Below are 22,219 nucleotides of genomic sequence, written 5' to 3' on the forward strand. Positions count from 1 at the left end.
ACAATAGGAAAGTCTTGAACCATCAAACATTAAAGGTCACTTAGTACAAAAGTGTAAAAGTCAAAGAAAATACAGGAAAGTTGGTTGGAGAGGATTTAACTACTTAATGTGGAATGTTATAAGTTGTGGTGTTTCTTAAGCGAATGAGCAAGCTAAAGAACACAAAGTATTAATTTGCTTCTTGTAGATACATACCAATTTTTAAAGTTATTCCTAGTGTTTATGGAACTTTCCATGGTTAAATATTGATTTAAAAAAATTAGCACTTTTATACATTAACCTTCATTAGCTAATGAAAAGTGATTAGCTAAAGGATTATGTAAAAAATTCTTCATAAAGTAAAATGTAATTTAATAGATTTCACAGGGTTGCCAGGGTGAAGATTTAAAATGTCATGATTTTTCCTAGATTAATAACAAATCTGAGTAGAAATGCTCAAATAATGTACTGAGTGAGTTAATCTTTCAGTCACACCTGTTCTGTTATGGGTAAAGATCACCAGCCAAGAAAGTCTCTGTACAGTATGAGTTACATGCTGATAATTCTTTTGTACTTCAGAAATGGTAAACGAACCCTTTCATCACTTCCTGTCCCTTGATTGGATGATATTAAATACTAATATATGCTGCATAGTTTGATTTGCATAAGCTTGATAATAGACTTACCCTTTGGAGAGTCACAAAATAAAAATCAGTGTTGATGACAATTTAGCTGTAAGTTTGGTATTTGAGAAGGGATACAAAGACTGTACTGTTTAATTTCAAGGCAGTAACATGGTACTTCAGTCTTACTCTCCAAGAATCTCAGTAATCTCCTTCTCTAACTGCTGCTTTATTTAAAAATAAAAAAAAAAAAAAACGTAAATCAAAACAAAATGCTCCATTATACCTTCCAGTATAGACAGAATACAAGACTTAGAAGATGAGCAAAAATATGTCACAATAGGTTTGCAGACAATGTGATCTTCTACTTAAAGATGTTATTAAAAAAAAATACATTACTGTTGGGCTTTTTTTGTACTTTTCTTAATTTGATATTCTCAGTTCAGTCATCTTCATATAGGCCAGCCTTATGCTGGGTACCATGGCTAAAAAAAAAAAATAAAATAAAAAAATGAGCCCCATTTGAAGTATACCTCTTGCTTTAGCAGCCTCTCAGCAGCTTATTTTAAAATACAAAACTACCTGCAGCCTTAAATTCAGAGGGGTCTGACTTCTGAGAAAGACACAGAATACAACTTTGGAAAGATGAAGCTAGAAATGTCAGAGAAACAGTTGGTTTCTTCTGGTGTCTTTTTAGTGAAGGTGATGTTAAAAAAGTGCATAAAACCACAAATTCAGGTGAAAATAGATGAGCAGGTGTTTCTGAATACATGATTTCATAATCGTATATTATGTATTTAACGTGTGCAGAAGCTGAAATGTGTATTTTAAGCAGACCTTTGGGAAGCTCAGTATCAGTGAGTGTAGCAATGTATTGTCACCTTTGAAGTTCTGTCTGATTGCATTTGGTCTCTATTTTAGGCAGAGGCAACTTAAATGTCTAAAGTACCCTTAATGTATAGTGCTCTATATCATGATAGATACTCTTTTTTCTCAGCTTAGGCCAGAACAAAGACTCAGTTTTTGTAGCAAATTACACTGTAAAGCACTTTTTCTAGGGGGTTTTATTGAAATGCCACTGTACTTAGGGCTGAATCATCCTACCTCATGCAGAGTTCAAATATATGACTTTTCCACAGAACCTGTTGTGGTTAAAGAGTGGGATTTGAAAGCTGCATAGTTACATCTGTAGATGCCATGTTGCATGCTGTGGTTTAATGCCAACCTTCTTTGCGTGAGCTTTTTGTGACCCACTTCATTGCTATGACAAAAAGATCATATCCCTTCTCCAACCTTCTAGCCAGTGGTTATTCAACAAGAATAGGTGTTAGATCTGTTCCCCATTTCAAGAATCCACATTTCTTGAAAGAAAAGCAGCAATGCACCCAGCCATAAGGTGAGAGAATAGAGTTTGACTTGTATCTGATGTTGTCGTCGTTTCTCCAATTGAGCTTTCCAGCCATTATTATTGGTACATCTTCCTTTTACTTCTGGTTGTAGAAAACAAGGTTAGAGAAGAGAGATGGGAATGGACAAAAGATCTATAGAGATACGTGTTGTTCCTGTGTTACTGTTTAGAGATTCACATGTGACTATTTGGGTAGATATTTCTCCTAAAATCTGAAAGGACAGATCACGAATGAGTGAAAACTCATATTTATGAATGAAAGTAATAAAGTAAAATGTTTTTTTCTGTAGAAAGAAATTGTATCTGTTAAAGAAAAGAAAAATCTATATATGTGTCTAGTTGATTATCATAGGATTTATGTTGCAGTCATTTTAGCATCCATTGAAGCACAGGAATTCCATCTGGGTTTTGGAAATGTGTCTGAACTCTGCTTTTTGGTATTTTGCCTGCTTTGCTTGTTTAAATTTCCACAAAATGAGTGTGCATGGGATGGCGCCTTTCATGCTTCTGAACATGTTTGCCTTCTGTCCTGTGTGGAGCAGGACAGCAATCTGTGTGGCAGGAGAGGGCTCTTCACTTTGCCTTTTTCAGTATAATCATCCACGTTAGTTTTCTAGGTTTTTCAGCTACCTTAAAAGCAGGCTTATTAAATCTTCTTTTTAAATTACTTCTTTGCATTTATAATAGGTTTTGTATTTATGAGAACACAATTTTACATTCTACTCCATCTAAAGAAAACAAATTGGGGAAATATGGTTTTGGAAGCGTGTTCAAAGCTCTTCCCACATCACTTAGGTGGCAAGGTGAGCCAGCAAAACAGAGAGCTTAAGGACTGCAGTTTTAGCCTCTGGGCTCTGCTGAGATCTGTTCATTGAATCAAGGTCTGTTTGATACTAGACCTCATAGGTGACTTATGGCACACCCTAGACTCGACCAGATTCCTAATAATGATGATAAAATGCTGCATTCTATGAAAACTAGCAATGCTATGAAAAGGTGAACAGGGAAAGAAATCTTATGTTGTGCCACTGCTTGGAAATCCTGGTAGGTTGATTTATTTTATTTAAAGACGCAAAAGAAATTCTTGTAAGGTAAATAACAAATTAGGGCTACTATAACTTTTTTTTGTTTTGCTGCTTTTGATAGTCAGGAATGCTGGAGTAAATGTGAAAATTTTGTGGTTATTCAACACAATTTTAAAACTGTCTTTTTCCACCCCTTTGAAATAGCGTTTTTTATTTTGGTGGTGTTGAAAAATTACACCAGTGGAAGACTCTTAAACAATCTTAATATTCTTTGATATTAAAAAAAAAAAAACAAAATGAAGAAATAACATGAAATAATGAAGTTTTCAATTTTTTGTACTAGTATTTTTTTTAATATGGCTAGTGTTTGGCACTAATGACTAATTTTTCCACTAGTGTCTAATTTTGATATACATACAGGCTTTGATTTGAAACTGCAGATCAGTAAAGAAAATTTGAGATAATTCTTAAGTATTATGAAACCTTTCTAGGCCATATTTTGAGAAAATATAAAATAGTGATTTCTCTGAAGTCAGTGGAATCATAAGGGTTTTCATGAGCTCAGTATCTCAGCTCTGAGCTTAAATGTTTACTGCGTGTTTCAGTTTTCACTGTAGATAGGATCACAGATGGCTGTGGAGAAGTACAGCTGCTGTTTTCCTACTGTGATTCCCAGCACTGTATGGGCAGACAAAAGCAATGAGGTAACATCTGAAGTTTTTCAGGTAAACAGAACAAAAGTGTCCTGGTCATACTTGTTTGCTCTGCTTGACAGATACTTTACTCTGTCCATTACTATGCATTTGCGTGGGCTGTATGTTTGAGACCGTTCATGAGATATGCACTAAATGTATATACAATTAAAATGAAAAATAAATGCAGTGACATGGTAGTCTAACACGACTGCTTCGGATTGTACTTACTTTGTGCTTTTATAAAAAAAGTGCAATTGTTCCGTTATAATGCAGAGATCTGCAAGATTTTTTAAGTATGCAATTATAACATAATATTAGTGTGACAATCTCACTGTTGATATAATGTAGCAATTTTCACTGAGTTCCTATTAATTCTGTATTAATGACATTTTGATATCATCTTGATAGTATAAACCTAATGCATGTCATATCTAATAAATTTTTAATTAGAGCTGCACTTCTAGCTTTTCAAAAATCAGCTTTTTAATATTGTATAAGAGAAAACAGTTCAAAATATTAGGAAATTCTCATTATTTCATCAAGGAAATCCAATTATCAGTTAAAGCCTTACAAGCTTTCTTTATTAAGAGAAGTTATGTAGACTTCTTTATGCAAAGGAGAAGGCACATATGTATTTCACTGGTATGAATAAGAGCGCGCAACGTGTTCTATTTGTAGCTTTGTGAAGAAGCCATGGAACATTCTCCTTTGCTCACAGTCTCTTACGATAACATCTTTTGGCAGTAAAAACACTATGACAACTTATATATTATGAAACAACACAGTAAAGCAAACAAAGCATAGAATGAAGTGGAAAACATATTTATGACCATCATAAATAGCTATAGCAGTTTCAGAATGACAAGATATAGGTATGGTTTATGCGTATATCTTCACGCTACTTGTTATTATATTGCATGTTATCTGACTCTCCATTTATACTTTTGAGAGACTACTCCTGATGTTATTTAACGCGAAGTCAGAAATACTTAAGGCAAGATTCCTTATGAGAAGCTTATCAACAGTAGCTTCTCTGTGTGATTTCCACACCCCCCCACCTCCCCGAGTGTCTCAAATTATTTCACACCGTAGGTTCCTGACAGGGAAATGGCAATCAAGTTATATGTGGATTTATCAAAAATGCTTAAGTACTTTGGGTATAGGAGTCTGAGTGGTATGGATCCCAGCTCTGATATTTGGATCGTCTAGATTGGGATGTTTGTAAAGTTCAAGACTGAAATATCCTAATGATGTTGTAATAATTTTCTCTTGGATCACGTTCAATCTCGTTATAGCTGTATGAGACCAAATGCTTTACAATTGATTTAATTGGATTTAATTTCTTTCCACACATGTCTCTTTTTTCTTTTCTTTTCTTTTCTTTTTTTTTTTAAACTGATGGTCAGTTAGGATCCAAATATACTGGGAGATATCATCTGCCCTGCATCTAAGCATATGTACCAACCTACCTACCCTTACTGTTTTAAATTAAGGATGAGGGAGGGGAGAAGGGAAGCTGGGAGCAGTTTTAAATTACTAAAATGTTTTTAAAAAAACATTTGTTCAGATTTTCAAGGGACCTTTATTCGGTGTGTCAATTTCTAAGTGAAAATTTTTGAATGCTCTAATGAATTGATGCTAAAAGAATTGGTGCTAAATATGCTATATTCTAACTAAGAGGAGTCAATTCTTGAAACACTTTTCTTCCACAATAAAAGACACATAGTTTGTTATCAGGCAACTTCAGCCTTATTTAATGTACCAAAAAAGCATTAGAAAAGTCCTCTTGAACTCCAAACTGATTTTAAAATAAAAAAATAAATAATTTAAGAAGGAAACAAGTCCTTAAAGCAATTTTTAGCATACTCTGAGGTCTCTTGAACCTGATACCCAGAATAAGACCATCTACTCTGGAACCAATAAGAATGATTCCTGACCTCTCCAGGGCTACTCAGATGTGACTGAAATTTGTTATTCTTTCCTTGTTTTGTAAAAATGTTATTAAAATACTGTTGCCTAGCCTTTTCAGTTTTTAAACCAATTAGTCTCATAGAGATGGAAAAAAGTTTTTTCTTGATGTTTATTTTGTCTGGAAGGATTATCATGTAGCTTTTGTTTTATAGAAATCAAACTTACCCAACTTAACACAAAATTTATTAAATTAAACAAGAAATTATTTCAGAGTTTAACAATAAATAATTCTTTAATGGACCTGTATGTAGATCATCAAACCACCTTGGTTTGCATGTATTCTTTCTGCCTTCAGTTTTGAATGAATGCTGACTTCAACAGAGTTGAATTTCAGTATGAGAAGGTAGATTTGCCCTGAGGTGTCTGCTGGATATAAGCAAACCTCACCTCTGAGATGCTAAAAAAGGAATTTCAAAGTCAATGACTGCTGACTGAAACACTCTGTTTCTGAAGATGTCCTAACTCCTTTTTCTCAGTGACCTTGGTGAACCTGGTTGGTTGTATGTTTGATTTAGGTCTCAGTTCGTGTAGCTACAGAATGAAAGAAGTCTGTGAAACCTTGGACTTGAAGTGCTTGGTACAGTGGAGTCTAAATGCCACATGTGACAGCATCTACAAGTTGTCAGGGATGACTTGTTTTAGATGTATAAGGAGAGACATTTGTAACAGCTTCTGAAGAAGAAGCTTCCACAGCAAAAATTGTTTCAGGTTTCCTAATACCAAGTAATATCCTGCAGGTCATTTGTAGATGTTGAGGGTTGATCTGGTTCTTGTACTTGGACAATTTACGCAGCAAGAAGTAGATTTCTGTATTTCCCATTTTGGTTTTCGTTTGTTTTTTTTTTTTTTTTTTTCTCCTCCCTTCCCTCTGCCACATACAAACTTAAATGTAAATTTATGGATGAAGAGGTTCAACACTGCTGCCTCTCTGGTCAGTATAGGGAAGTCCAGAAATTCCCAAGTGAGTTGGTTTTGTTGTTGTTCTGTTTTCTGAGATCCTAGAACTGCTTATCATGTAGGTAGTGGTTGGATCAAGACTTGTTGTCACTACTAGAATTACTGCAGCTGTAATATTACATATGTCACGGTTTAAAGCTGGGCTGGTGATTAAACCTGCAGCAGACGTTCTCTGTTAACCCTCCCCCCCGACCCGAAGGGAAAGGGAAAGGGAAAAGGGAGAGAGACTTACGGGTTGGAAAGTTAAAACAGTTTTAATAAACTATAATAATGAAAAAGAGTATAATAATATTGGAATAATCAAATATATACAAATATATATACAAAACCAAGATTGAGCTCCCCCGATGTCGGCAACGTCACCACCAGCACTGCAGGGCAGGCTCCGGGAAGGCCCAGGCTGGGCCTAGCGACGGTCGAGAGCTGGATTCAGGGATGCACAGATCAGGATCGGGGGCAGCAGGAAAACAGACAGAGTCCTCCTTGGACACCGGCCATAGCAGAAAGAGCAAGCCAAGAGCCAGAGAGCGAGACCCTCGTGATCCCCCCGCTTTATACCGAGAATGACGTGTATGGGATGGAATACCCTCGTTGGTCAATTTTGGGTCATCTGCCCTGTCTGCTCCCCCCTGCAGCTGCGACCCCCCTTCGGCTTTTCACTTGTAAGCAGTGAGGAATTCAGCAGTGACCTTGGTTTCTCTAAGAAAAAGTACAGCAAGAGCCTTTCTGCACAACATCCCTACCGGTGCCTCAGCGATAACTACAAACTTCGAGCGTTATCAGTCCTGGAAGCAGACACTGTCTGCAAAACATGTAGTTAGTTTCAGAAAGTGCAGTTACTTAGAGGAGACTCAGCTGAAAGTAAAAATCACTGAAAGGAAAATCGGCCTGGTTTAGGCCAAACCAGGACAACATAAAATGTAGGCTTTCAGTGTGGAATGAAGGTAGGCAGCCCAGATATGTTTAATATTAAATACATAATCATTGCTAGTTTGGACAGTGGAAAAAAGGAGGTGTTTTGCAGAATGAAATAACTTTTTTTTCTGTAATCACATGCACATGAAATTGCTCATTTCTCTGTACTTTAACAGCAAACCTATGTGGGCTGCATATATTTGCTAAAGGTTCAAACGATAATTTGAATTGGAAGTCTAACCTGCTAAAAGCAGGGTTAACAATGAGGTTAAATTTACTTAAATTTACTTCTTTGTTATTTTAATGAACTTGCTTCTGAATTGACAGGTTCTTACATTTAAAAGGGCTTTACCTTGGTAATCTCTTATAAAGTTTAAATGACCTTCAAAAGGACCTTTGCAGCAGTTTTTACTCAACTCTGATGTTTAAACTGTAATTCCAGCACTGTGGTAGCCAGGATTTTTTTTTTCCTTTTTTTCTTGGTACTGAAGTTAGGTGTTATCCTTGGGCAGTTGCATTCCTTTTTAGCTGAATACAAATGAAGTTGATGTATCAATGTGTTGTGAGCTAGTATTCTAACACTGTTTAGTGATATGGTATTTAAACTTTCTGCTAGAAATTTATTTTTTAATACTTCAAAAAATTGAGATGATGGCATACCAGACTTCCTCTGAGATGTTGTGAAAACGATTAGCTAACCATGTGATTCTGAATATTTCTGCTATATGCTTACTTGTAGGAGGTAGCAAATAAATATCCTGCCTCACCTGAAATACGTACTTTTAAATGAAAGTGTAACATACACTCCTAAAGAAGAAACTGCTAGAAACTTTTCCACACTTTTTGCACACTTCTGTCACTCATGAACTTTCCTTTGCCATGCAAGAAAGTATCTAGGGCTTCACCATTCAGAGCAAGTGGATTCCCACAGTGTTTATAAAAGCATGTGTGTTGAAGATTGAGCTGGGAATTAGTCATGCCAAACCTATTATCTCACGAAGTGGTATTGTTAACGTGTCAGGTTTCAATCAAGAGCAGTAATGAGCTGCACGCATTTATTCTATGTACATGTTTATGCTGATTGTGTTTGTACATGTGGATATGAAATATCAGGCCAAGTATATTGAAATGCTTCACCCTCAGACTGATGCTTTGCCTTCCTATTTTGGTAAGTGTGTTTTGCCCTTTGGTAGCTTAACAGATTTGTTAAGGGGTTAGTTAAATCAAGGAGCATTTCCAAAGGCAGAGAAACTCTCCACTGGGGTAGAAGGAATGAGAAGATGAAGTGCGAAAAGCAGGAGAAAAATTGGGAAAAGAAATGTTGCATCTATTTTCAAAGTTAAAGGGCAATCTTTCTTTGAGGGGAGAAATGTGAATAAGAGCTGAAGAAGTGTCTCCTATAAGTCACTTGTCCCTTCTGCTCCTGCTCAACCAGTACTGTCGTCTCAGAACTGGACTTGCACTCATCTCGCATCACTGAAGTCTGCAATGTTAACTAGCTCACAACAATTATCCTTAAGAAGAGAGTACTGATGTCTGTGGTTTTGTACTTCCTGCATTATTTAGGATGTTGTTTATCATACTGCATTTCAGAGATTATATTATTACTTGGGAACTGTGTGTCTGACCAGTCCTTTTAAGACATAGAAATGCAGTATGTTGTATAGAGTGTAAAAATGTATCAAGTTACTGTTCTAGTTATCTAAAATGGTGCTTCAGTTCAACAAAAATATATATACATGTGCATTTTTATTGTGTATGTGAATACTCACACATATACAAAGATACATAAAGCTGGCATTCTCTGCACTGCAGTGGTGACACGATATCTACAGCATAATGTAGTCTACTTCACAGAGCACTGGACATGACATTGGGATGGTTGAGTTCTACCCATAGCTTTGCCTCAGTTGTAAGTTTTTTTCACAAATAAAAAAATTATCAATTGCACTTGTCAAGCACCTTGAAATAAAATGTATAATTTTTTCCAACAGCTGTGCCCTTATTCTTATGACAGCCTTTTGTGCAAAGTCTTGTAAAGGCTTCAACATTTAAAATTTTAGTATTCAACAGCAAGATATGTTAATGGTCTGCTTCGTTATGTATAGAATTTCTCTCTATTAACACATATGCATTCAAAATAACTGAATATAATATACACCATCATTTCATGATTCTTTTTTTATTACCATTTTTTCCAAAGAATGAAGATAAAATTAGGACCCCTGCTAAAGTAGTTACTATATAAATGCAGGCATAAGTGGATGTCTTTCTGCTCTGATGAGCATAAGCTTGTGCTGTATTTTGCAAAAGGAGACAGTTGATTCATTTTCTTCTCTGAAACAGGCAACTGTATTCATACACTATCAGTGTATTTAGCCAAACTTGCAAGAACCTGTGTGACAACTACTCTTTGAAATGTCTTGGAATTTTGCAGTAATAGTTCCATTTTTTCCTTCTTACGTATATTTTCTGTGTATGGTTATTTGTAAAAGAGCATATATAATCACCTTACTTCTGCTTGCTAAGCTAGGAGCAATTATTTATTTAGTAAGACTGTCAATAAATTTGAGCCAAGAAATGGAAAGCCTTTAATTAAAAGAGTGAAAATGATATTTCTTAAGAGTTCTACATGTCTAATGTGTTTATTTGAAATATTTCTGTCCAAGGTCTTTGAAGTTGTTATACATTAATATTTGATCTCACTTTAAGTGTATGCAGCACTAAACAAATTGACTATACAGTCTAAGTCTAAGAAAATCTGCAAACAATTGTCTCCCATTTTTTGGTATGAATATATTAGTCTTTTCTTAAGATGTAGATTATGCTGTTAAAATACATCTCCTCTAAAAAAAAATAAAATAAAAAAAAAACAAACAAAAACCAGACCCTTCAAAACAATAGAAAACTCCAGATCAAGGTCAGTTAGTTGAATATGAGGGAGGGGGCGGAAAGCTGCTTTTTTATGTCTTCAGGCAAAGAGCTTGAGCACAATCAAGTCTGACCAGAGTAGCATCTCAGATTAAGTACTCAGTCCTTAATTATAGAAGTTTGTCCCTAAAAAATGCAGGTTTTCCTTTTGTCCTACCTGTATTTGCTGCTGAGCATTTCTCTTCACAGTAATACAATTTTCTCTGTGCATATCTCAACGTTTAGGGTTGCAATTGCTGCAATCCCTGCTTAGCCACTGCTGCCACCTCCTAAGGGCCTGGCTTTGTACAGGCTGTGCCCAAGTGGAGTGAGAGCCCTCACTCCATCTGTCCTGAGATGGGAAATCCTCTATGCTGAGCCCTTGAGGTGTTCACAGGCTGAAACTGAGCTGTGATGGTCTTTATAGGATATTCACATCAGAGCAGGACTAAAGCAGCAGTGTCAGTAAGTATGGAGCTTCCTAATTGTTCAATCAGTTTAACCAGGATGGAGAAATTATGCAAAGAAAGATAATATGATGTCTGGGTGATATAGCTGTAATGCTGCAGACTACTTGTACTGGAGCCACTGAACCACTTGTGGAGATGGTCTCCCATGCAAGCATGGTAAAACCCTTGAGATGAAACAAAGAGTAGTAGGCCTCTCTATTCCACCTCCCACCCTCCAAAAAAGAGGCAGAGCACTAACAGAATTAAAAAATAATTCCTCAAGTGGCAAAATTTTGAGTTTCCTTAAGCTCACTCAGCATCATTAAGCATAATTTACTCCCTTGATGCACCAATGCCTTCCCCCACCTTCCACCCTGTATGTGTGCACACAAAAGGAAGATGGAAGAAATATTAGCTGCTGACCCATGACTGTGAGGTGCCTGGGAAGGCTGGCTTATTCTGGAAGAGAAAATGACAATCTGACTGCACTTTTTATGACCTTTTTACTATTCTATCATAAGTATCCATGGTAACATGACTGTTTCTTTTGTGCTGGTATGTAGCATCAAAATAACAATAAATGCTGATTTAAATTAATGTGGTTGAATAGAATTTGCTGCCAGGTGTGCTAAAAAACCCCTAGAGTTGGGACACAGGGAAGAAGAGTCAGAAATACATTATTCCTTTTTGGCTATGTATATTGCCTTTTTCTTCTTTTCTCTCCCCTCCCTCTCACTTTGTTACTGAAGAATGTAACCAATAATTTAATTTATTAATTCTATTTGTATGCCATGTGAATACCTTATTAAGGGTCAATACTAATTTCAAAAAGGCTTCCATTCATTTCAAACAGTGAATTTATATTTGTTTTGATGGGCTCCAAAATTACTCAATAAACAGTTGGATGAAATGACACACCAGCTAAAACTATGGAAACTTTTATTTCATGCACGTGATATATAATACTGTTTCTGGATGCCTTTCATGTGACCAGAGAAGCACAGAGATGACCAAAACTCCTCTGTGTAATGATCACACTTCACTTGTAGATAAGTGTTGGGGTTTTTTTAATTGCATAGAAAGGTGGTTCTTGTTTAAATGTTATACTTTTATGTGGTTTGCCATCAGACGAACTTCACTTGTGGCAAGGTAGGGAACACCTAGATTCTGAAAACATCTCTAACCAACACTGATTTATTTAAATCAAGATTAAGATCAGGTGAAATACAAACATGGAAGGCAGGAAAAAGAGTCTTAATGGGTCTGAAGGTTTTATCACTTGCTTCAGGTGATGGAAGGGCTTTTAGAGATGACAATGTTCTGGAAGCTATTTCTGCTCTTACCTTCTACTTGATGTGGTACTGGGGGGGGATTGAATATCTAAATGAAATATAACTTGGGAATTCTTGCTTTGCAAAAGTGGTGACTTTCCAGATGTAGTGGCAGGCTGACCTGGAACTTGAGATTTGCAAGACAGACACCTCTGTATCATCGGTCTTGTCTAGATTCACTTCAAAGAAAGACACTAAATGAAAAATAGTGGTGTTTTTTTCATTGGGTTTTTTTTTGTTTGTTTGTTTGTTTTTTCTTTCCAGGAAGACTTTCTCAGCCCTGTCCTGCTGTAACCTCAGAGTGAAGTGCCAGGCGCCGTGTGCCCAGCCCTCCCCGGCCCCCCTGGGGCGGTGAGTACCGGCTCATCCTCCAGGACCCGGCTGGAGCCGGCGGCTGGGCTGTGGGCTGGCAGTGGCGGCAGCAGCGGCTCCCTGCGCCTCCTGACATCACTCGTGGAGCTCACAGCCCCCTCGGAGCTCTGCCTGTGCCTCCTGACATCACTCCTGGAGCTCCCTGCCTTGCCCGGGCTGTCGGTCTCTCCGCTGTGGCGGAGCTAGGACCCTCCCGCAGCAGGGCGGGCAGCTCCCCAGGCACGGCGAGGCTCAGAGCTGCTGGGGGGAGAGACGAAGAGGAGGGGAAAGAGTCGGTGCGAAGAGGTTAGTGAGGAACGGAACAAACCAGCGGAGCTCCAGCATGAAATTCATCTCTGCTTATTACTTGCTCCCTCTCTTTCCTGCCCTGGTCTTCAGCGCTAGGTGAGTACCGAGAGCTATTTTGCTTAGAGTTCTCCTGTTTTGTTTGCTGTTTGCTTTTTTAGATTCAGTGCTCTCAAGAGGAATAATACAGATTTCAGTCTTTACTGAGTAGTAAGTTTAAAGCAGATATCTTCTCTCATTCTTCTCTCTCCCCCTCCCCCTGCCGATGCTCTGAAAGATACTGAATTTTCTTTTGGTGCTTCTAGCCTTTTTTTAAATGATGTAAAAGAGCTACTCCTGTGTAAATTGACCTACAGCTTGTGTGGTCTAACAAGATAGTAACAAATATAAGCTTTATATATACAGCAGTAAAACCAGATTGGCTTCCTTATTTCTAATGAAACAGAGTCTAACAGCTGAAACTGAGAACATGCCAACATTTTCCCTTATAGAGTGCAAAAAATATAAACATTTCAAAAATCTCAACTCAGTTTAGGTTTCTATAACTGAAGATAGACCTAAGGTTTACCTTTTTTTTACTGTGAAATGCAGGTGAGATGTTGCAGTGTTATCTCAATACCAAGAAACATGTCAAAAAGTTGCTGCATTCTAGAAGCATTCCTTTCTGTGCAAGCGTAATAAATTGCTGAGAAAATATGAACAAAATCTATTGCAGCTTAAAAATAAAACCTGTTCTGACCATGCAGTGTTCTGATTAGATAGTGTGTATTGCTCAGCTGCTCAGAGATAGTGTATTCTTCATGCTGTTGATATAACATGTTCAGCAAAGAAAAGATAAAGCTGAGACACTCTATCCCGTTGTCTTGATGGACACAGATGGAAAGTTAATGCTGAGTGCAGAGCAGATCTGTTATAATGACACTACTTGCAGTTCAGGCTTCTTCATTTCCAGTTCCTTATCAGAAAATAAAGCCCAAATTTTGACTCTGGTATTTCTCTGCTGTGTTAGAAGTTTATAGGGGGCTTATTACTAAGTCCATGAAGCATGTTATCAGAGGATATATGAATAGACATTTATCAAGGAAATGTGTCTTTTCCCTTATTCTTGGTCTCTTCTTGTAAAACCAGCATCAAAGCAGCTTTTGGCAGAAGCATTGCCTGTTTTAAGCCTTAATTATTCACCAAGACTTTAAAAAAAAAAAAAAGGGAAAAAAGTGTGTGTCTGCTAAGTACTCAAAGTCAGGTACAGCAAGAGCACATCTCTGAACATATTCAAACACAGGCAAATAATAACTGTGAAAATCTCCGAGTGGGAAATGGCCTGAATGCAGGGAGAAATCAGGTATATCAAAATGCTTCAATTACTCAATTCACTCTTTTGGAGCGGGTTGTTATTGGTGAGGGAGGGGTCCTTCTTTTTTGGTAACACTTCTGATTTAGGGACTCTACAGTGCCAGTCCATACGAACCACTCCAGTGCTCTCTGAAATATAACACTTGGAGGAAAATTGTAATACATAGTGATTCGATAATTATCCCTTCTGATTTAATAAGTGGTCTAAGGAAACTAGCAGTCAAGTGTGAAACTTCTTGTCAATTCAAATTAATAATTTTACACTCATTTAAGACTGATACATTCTTTGCTAAATTATGCCAGAGTGAAAAAAGGGGAGGAAGCACCAAGCCAGCTTTTTCAGATGTAAGTTTGTATCTTGCGTGAGCTTGTGCAGATTAAACTGTAGTGAAGAGAGATGCAGCAAACTACTCTAAATTTTCATATTTTATTGTTTTTATGAAGTGTCTTACAAACCACTTGAATATTCAGGGGACTAAACTGGGACAAGGTATCTAGTGTAACGCCCTAAAAGCAAGTCCTCATCTTCTTGAGAAAATATTACCTGTATGAAAAATGTACTGTAGCTCACTCTTGATAACTAAAAAAATTCAAGTCCTTCCCCTCCTTTCAAAAAATAGTTGGAAAGAATATGAAGAAGTTGAAGTTGGCATGTGAATACTAATTATGAGCAGTATGACTCAGAGAAGTGGATATACTTTCATAAGGATATAATTTTGTGGCACATGATGATTTATGTTCTTATGTAATTGAGAGATGAAAATGATCAACATGAGAGAAATTCCAGCTGAAATTCCACACAAGTATAGTATGTGTTGCAAAGTGAAATTTTGCTTTTGATACCAGATTGGTCTTCTTGTTAAAAAGGAGACTTAAACTCTACTTTTATAAATCTTCAACTATAAAGTCCTGGACTACTCTATTCAGCAGTTGCTTTCAGTCACTTGATTTTTAACTGGCTATGTAGAACATACAGTAATTCTTCAACAGCACATGACAGAAGTTTAAAAAATGATACAGTGCTATCAATATGCCATCTACTGGAAAGAGATTATGCTTTAATCTCCAGCAGAAGGCAGTTCTGTCTGTGGCAGTTAGTATTTCTCGTAAACATATGGTTAATTCACAGGTTGGACCTAAACAGAGTAGGTTTGTTGGACTAGTTGTGTTTGCAAAAAGCAGGGTCTAACATCCTGCTGTGTGAAATTACTTAGCTAAGGCAAAGCATCAGCCTTGCAGGGTAGAAAGTTTTCCATCATGAGGATTTATTTTTTTAAAAGTTTGTACAGAAGTACAGTATCTCCATTTCATACATTGGCACTGAAATCAGCAAACACAGTACTTGCTGCGGAGGTGGACAGCTGCTGCTTTTTGTCCCTTGTCATGTGGTGATGCCATCTTCTTTGCATCATGTCATGGTGATAGCTTTGGAAGACCTCAGCATGTCTTCAAGCCTAATTGTAAACAAATATGAATTGATGAGTTCAACTATGTTAACACAGCATGGCATCTTTTCTTATTTTGTGGTATTGTTAAAAAAGAGGAAAATACACAGCTATAGCTTTTAAGATTGCATTCATTATTAACTTTTGATTTTCGGAACTGTATGCAGTTAACTTCTCAGCATGGTCTAAAATCATATGTGTGACCCAAATGCCTAACAAATTATAGAAAGTTCATGTGTTTGAAATGAACGATCTTCTCTGTATTACCTAAACTCGGTTTTGGTGTGGCTTTGAGACACAATGGTGACTCTTAATCGTATTTCCACTTGGTTGTAGTGCCAAAGAAGTAACAAGATTGAGGTGTATTTGCCTGTCCAGTTAACTACATACATTTTGATGGAATAAGTAAAAATTACTGTTCTAAAATCAGTCTCATAAAAAGTTAAGGGGAACATTTTTGAAGGTGAATTTAAGTTGGTAAAATTATTCTGAAGCTTGTGGTTTCCTGTCCACTTTTATATTTCCTTGGATGTCTTGGTTTTGACAGATATAATGTAATGGTTGTGTACGTGTTACCTTTTTCATACTACTTCAGAAGTGAGTCCCACTGTACTGAGCACCCAGTGAGCACACATAGTGTATAATAGGCTCATGGTCTGATCCTGCAACCACCTGTGTGCTTTTGTGGCCCCAGACACCTAAACATTCTGACTGGAAAACTATTTGTAGAAAGGAAAGCTTCCATGAAGTCAATCATTGTGGTTAGTAACTAAGACCTGTGGTTCAGATTATCTTGTCTAATGACACTTCCCTACTTTTATCTAAAAGGACAGTTTTCTGAAATCTGACTCAGATTTGTCACCTTCAAAAATGACAAATAACTGTCAGTGACAGTTTTCTGAATATTACTTGAATGTTACTATTGAAAGGATGGATACTTTAGTCTTTGATCACCAATAATTATTTTTTGTCAAGCAGCTTGATGTAAAACAAAGCTTTCCTTTTTTTCCATGACAGCGAATTCTTTTCTGTCCACACATGAAATATGACAGATGCAAGACATTGAATAATTTGATTGAAGTAGAATGCTTTATAGCTGAGAACAGGACCATAAACCCAACAAGTTGCACTTTAGTAACAACAATAATAATGTTACTACTACAGCAACTCATTAAATGGATCTACAAACAACAGGGCTGTAAAAAGCAGAACTCATATTATTTTAGTGGCAGAGAGATGGCTGGTGGTCATTTTTCTAAAAGTGCAGTTCACTGGCAGTCTTACTACACTGATGTTGCAAAGCAATCTGGAATTCATCGGCTTCAGAAGAAGGCCACCTCTGTAGTGTGTAGCAGGGTAGAAGTAGTGTGCTCTTTTCTGTTAGGTGGATGTTGCCTAATGAAGCTGTGGGTGTTGATCTGGTGTATGTCTATTGTTGGTGATAGAAATATAGTGAATTCACTTACCTTATTAAACATAAGAACCTGACTTAAATGCTTGCTTTTTCCCTGGACATATTTTCAAGGTCGACTATTTTCTTTGGTTTTGGTAATTATTTTTTAAGGAATATGAAAATACTAATATCTTTCGCTCAGATGAAGATGTGTGAAGGATTCAGTCTGAGACCTGAAGAAAGATAAAGCAGAATGTCTTTGATGTTGTTATACTGGGGTGGGGGGCGAGAATGTTGAAAATCCTTGTTTCTAGTTCTTAAGCTCTTTCCCATCTTAGAAACACTGGGCTATAATCAGATGTTGCAAGTGACTGTTTTTCATTTGGACTGATAAAAGTGTAGAGGGAACCCTACTGCTTTCTAGATTTTGAGGTGGAAGAATGAGGCTCACTGTGTGCTAATGCCCTCAGCTGTAGCCACACCACTGTTACATGCTCCAGCAAGTAGCCAAGAGCCATTCTCACTTTTGAGATCTCAGGCTAAGGTCCAGCTGTGTCCTTCCTTTTCCCCATGATTGAAGGTGAACTCTGCAGAGTGGTAGTAGGCTACTTCTTTAGCGGAAAAGATGGTGCGTTCTTGCTGTAGGTTTGGTGGATAACAGAGACTGTCTTAATATTGTGCTTTCTGAATTCTTCCAGAAATGCAGGGGCATTAACTCTATCATTTGTCTCCTGCTTAGTATTCCTTTCCTATTTACTATTGCTGTCTGAGTTTTCTGGGCCGTGAAAGATTTTTGATTTCTGACAATGTGGATGATGATGCATGTTTGGTTAATGGCTTGTAAGGACTTATGTTTGAGGTACAGAAGTGGTATTTAACATATGGCTTGCAACCTTACTATACCTGAAGAACCACATGCTTTGTTGTGGACTGTGTTTAAACATAATGGGGCAAATTCACCAGTGGCACAAGTCCATTATTTCAAGGAATGTGTTTAGCTTGATGGCTTTATTTTGATGACTTACAAGCAAGTGCCTAATATAGCAAGCTAGAAGAAACTTGGTGAAACAAAGTCTTTTCATTCTTCTGGGAGAAAAGATGTGAGCTCCCGTGATAGCTTTAAGAAGAACAAAACCAAAAAAACCAACCATCACCACTCTCTCAAACAAACAAACAAAACCCAAACCCAAACAAAAAAAACCCCAACAAACCAATCAAACAAACAAAAGAACCAAACCACCAGATGTGTGGGCAGGAGGAGCTACTTTTCCTCCTCCCCCCTGCACAAAGCCCACGGCCTTAGGGTTGCAGGTCCTGGACTACAAAACTGGCAATGGCAAAACGAGAGACCCTTTTCCTGGCACAAGTGCAGTCACCAACCATACTGCCTTGGAGCATACGGCCACGTGGAATCTGCAGGCTGTGGTACAGAGCAGAGATTTTCTAGGTAGCTTTTAAACAAGGTAAGTGGGGTACCTCTATCTTGTGTAGAAAAGTAACAAGAACCTGCTGCAGGTGGACTTCTTTGGCATCAGAATGAGATTGCTTAAAGCTAGTTTGGGAATCCCTGTACTTGAACTGCCTGATACATGCATATGAGAATATGTGCGTGTGTATACACATACACTCTTCATGCTAACCTTACGTAATAGACTTGCTTCTCCATGTTTGCATCCCTTCTACAATAGGGCAATGGCACATTTCTTCTATCCGTATGTCTTGCACTTGTGGGGGGAGAGAATTTTTTTTTGTCAAAAGTTTTAAATTTTATGGGATTTTCTGCTGTTATGGTAGGGCTAATTTTTGGTTAAGAATGTTGTCCTTGGAAGGGGTATGCTTGCTACGTTATCTTATTATCTGGGCTAAAACTTTTAAAAGTGGTCCACAAATTTAAGCTCAACAACCTAAATTAGAAATCCGGAAAGATGGTCTTTCTCAGTTTGGCCAGAAATACTAAAAATAGATTCTTTTCTGATGTTTTGTCATTTGTGTTTCTGGAATGTGAAAAGAAGAAGAAGAAAAAAAATGGAGGGGAAGAAAGGATGCTGCTAAAAACTTTTTTAACCTTCAGGAAAGGCTTATTTTAGATTTGATCTAATCTACAGTTAAAATATCCTTCAAGTTCGATGTGAGCTCAGATCTTGAGGATCTCTAGAATTCAGTCTTAGTGTAATAGAAGCGTCGGAATTCTGCTTGGTATGCTATGTGTAACGCATTTCTGCCCAGGAGACTTGCCGTGGAGTTACTTTTGACATTTAATGTATTCTTTTTGTTTAGAGAAATCATAACACTGACGCTTTCCTCTTTCTTTCTCATTTATTAATTTATAGCTAAGGCAGAATATGAGGATATCTTAACCTAAACTTGTAATATCTCTTTCTGTGCGATTGGGGGTTTGATATTTTCTGTATTTAACAGAAACCTGTTCACAGATAGTAATCCTTATGATGTACCACTCTGCAGACAAATAAATCTCATTTATGCCACTTGTCAAAAACAGTGTTTCTTCTCATTGTCTAGTTTTGCACAATGGGTGCGCCAGCCGTCTTGTAAGGGTCAGATCTGTAAATAGTCTCTGTATGGAAGACAAGTAATATGTTTGTCAGAAAGAATAAAGATATTTCATACCGTCCTTCAATCTTCATATTGTGTGAAGGTTTGAGATGTGTATTGTTATATTTACTATTTCAAACATATCAGTGGCAAGTACCTTTTAGAAATGCTGAAGAATAAATATGACATAGCATCAAATAGCAGTTTTTGTGTGATACTACAGATTTTTATCCCTTTCCTTCTTGTGCTGTTACTTACTCATCTTACTGCTTACCTCATATTGCTCCCAAGTTCATTAATCTTTACTTTTACTGTTTATTATCTCAGCAATGCTTTTTGTAGCATTCCCTCTGACGTCTCCGCTATGTTTGTTGAAAAAAACAATACTTAGGTGAATCATGAGAGAAATCAATGCGTAAGACTCTTACAAGCTGAAGAAACACGTGTGTACGGAATTTTTCAATATCTTACTTGTCAATATTGATTGATAGCTTCTATGGAAAGCAGCAGAGAAGTGTCAAAAAATTCTAGTGTGTTTTGTATCCATGTGCTGTCTTAGGAAGATGAGGCTAGTATGCTGCAAGCTAGTGTATTTTACCCAAATTATTTTTTCCCCACCCATTTACGTATTGTTGTTATTTATGAATGGTCATATTTGGTCAATTTATGTCCACAATTTTTTTGCAGGAAATAGGTAGGTTTCCTTTTCACTTGCCGATTATGAAAGTGGAAGCTGGTTGAAAAACAGACTTATCCACGGTGGGAGAAATTGCAGCACTTGGAAAACTGAGTGCATGTTTGCTGAATCCTATCTGAGTGCAGAGCTAACACCTTTCCCTTTTAGCTGGAGACAGAGCTGCAGCAGAACATGCTCCTAAGTTCTCCATATAAACTTCTTCCAGGCCACCACACTTTCACCTGACGATGTGTGTTATCACTGGCTTTGCTACTATGTTCTTAATTAGAGAGAAACAAAAGACCTTCTATGAAAGGACTGGCAAATGGGGGTTTATGATGGGGCACAGTCTCTGTCTTTTCACTATAGTATAATGCTTTAACATATTTTCAGTAGTCGTTATTGGTCTTTATAAAACTTAGTTTGGTAGCAGAGCGGGGGGGAAGACACATTACCTATCACTGGTAAACAAAATGTGGTAGTTTACTAGTACTATACAGTTGTTGGAGTCAATATTTGATACTGCTTTTCAGGTGTTTCTGTGGCTTTGTTGATGTGAATGACTAAAGAAGGAGGAGCTGTGACTTTGTACCTCAGAATTGCTTGGCAAACCAGGGGACCTAGATTGACAATAAGCCTAGTAATACAGTGTCCACCTTATGTACACCATCCTCATCATGTCTGAACAATTTTGCTGTCGTGTTTATTTCAGGCTCGCCTGTGGCAGCAAACAAGGTAAAAAATAAAAAAGTGCAATTTTACTGAAATGTGGAAGAGAAAAGAAAAAAATGTGTGGAAAAATTGAACTGACAAGACTGAAAAGCAGCTGTGCTCTGGGTGGCGTTAGACTGTTTGTTGAGGAAGTTTCTTCCTTCTGATGCAGCGTAATGAAATGTGTGCTCAATGTGCAAAGAGAGAATGTCTCTCTTGAAAATGGAGAAATAAAATCAATTTTACTACTGCTTCGCTTACAGCTTTTTTGTAAAGAAATATTTTTCCGGAAGGGGTGAATCTCAGCCAGGGTGCAAATCAAACTGTGTTTAAGTAGCTAAACCTCTGAGCTCCTTTGCTGAAACTGATTGGTTGATGATTAATTCTTATTTTCTGTGCCAAAATATGCAACATAGCCATTATATTCTTACTACTTCTTAGTGACTGGCAGAGTCCATCAGTCCCACTGCAGATCTACCCCTCTATTCTACACAGAGTACAGAAGTTCCTGGCATGTGCTCCTCTGAAAACAGGCACTGTGGCGTTTTTGGTTTTGTTTTTGTTTTTGTTTTGTTCTTCCTTCCATGATGGGAGCCAAGGTTTGCCAAGGGACCAGACATTTTAGAAAGGCTTAATACCTGTAATCTGCAGTGGATTTTCTTTAAGTGAGCTGAATGAGTCTAATCTGATGCCTTTTGAATTTCAAAAGGGGGGCCAGCATGTTGGCTGCACTAACCTTGTGAAAATCTGAACGTGAAGGAGAACTATATGGTTTGAAAATCAGTCTGATATTTAGCTGCTGATGTGTATGGAGGATACCAAATAGTCATGATTGTTAGCAATCCATCCTGACCTCTTTTAGAAAGTCTAGCCTTGCAGCTTGCTTTGTTTCGCTCTCAGTTGAGCAATAAGGTTATTTGGCTTAACGCAAATGGTAAGGCTTGGGAAATGAATCTGTAACCAGGGTGCCTAGACAACAATTGGGAGAGGGGGGACAGAACCCACCACAGCGTTCCTGCTTCCCTTCTGGTTCCTTCATTAAGCATCTCTAACTTTGCAATCAGTGCAGCCTGTGCTATTTAATTTGGTGAAAAATCGGTCTCAAATACTGCTTTCTGCGAGATGTCTGCATTCATACATGAATGACGTATGAAAAAAAATACACTCC

The 22,219-nt window shown here is 37.4% G+C and overlaps 1 protein-coding gene across 1 annotated transcript in view; it reads left to right on the forward strand.

Moving 5' to 3' along the window:
- Positions 1 to 12,957: 12,957 nt before the first annotated feature.
- The window catches only part of LUZP2 (leucine zipper protein 2), a 194,057-nt gene continuing 184,795 nt past the window's right edge, over positions 12,958 to 22,219 (forward strand). The window contains exon 1 of the mRNA XM_068399738.1: positions 12,958 to 13,019. Within this exon, the coding sequence (XP_068255839.1) occupies positions 12,958 to 13,019 (62 nt within the window). The remainder of the gene's footprint in view (positions 13,020 to 22,219) is intronic.

This window comes from Nyctibius grandis, chromosome 4, assembly GCF_013368605.1.
Source record: "Nyctibius grandis isolate bNycGra1 chromosome 4, bNycGra1.pri, whole genome shotgun sequence".
In the NCBI taxonomy this organism is placed as follows: domain Eukaryota; kingdom Metazoa; phylum Chordata; class Aves; order Nyctibiiformes; family Nyctibiidae; genus Nyctibius; species Nyctibius grandis.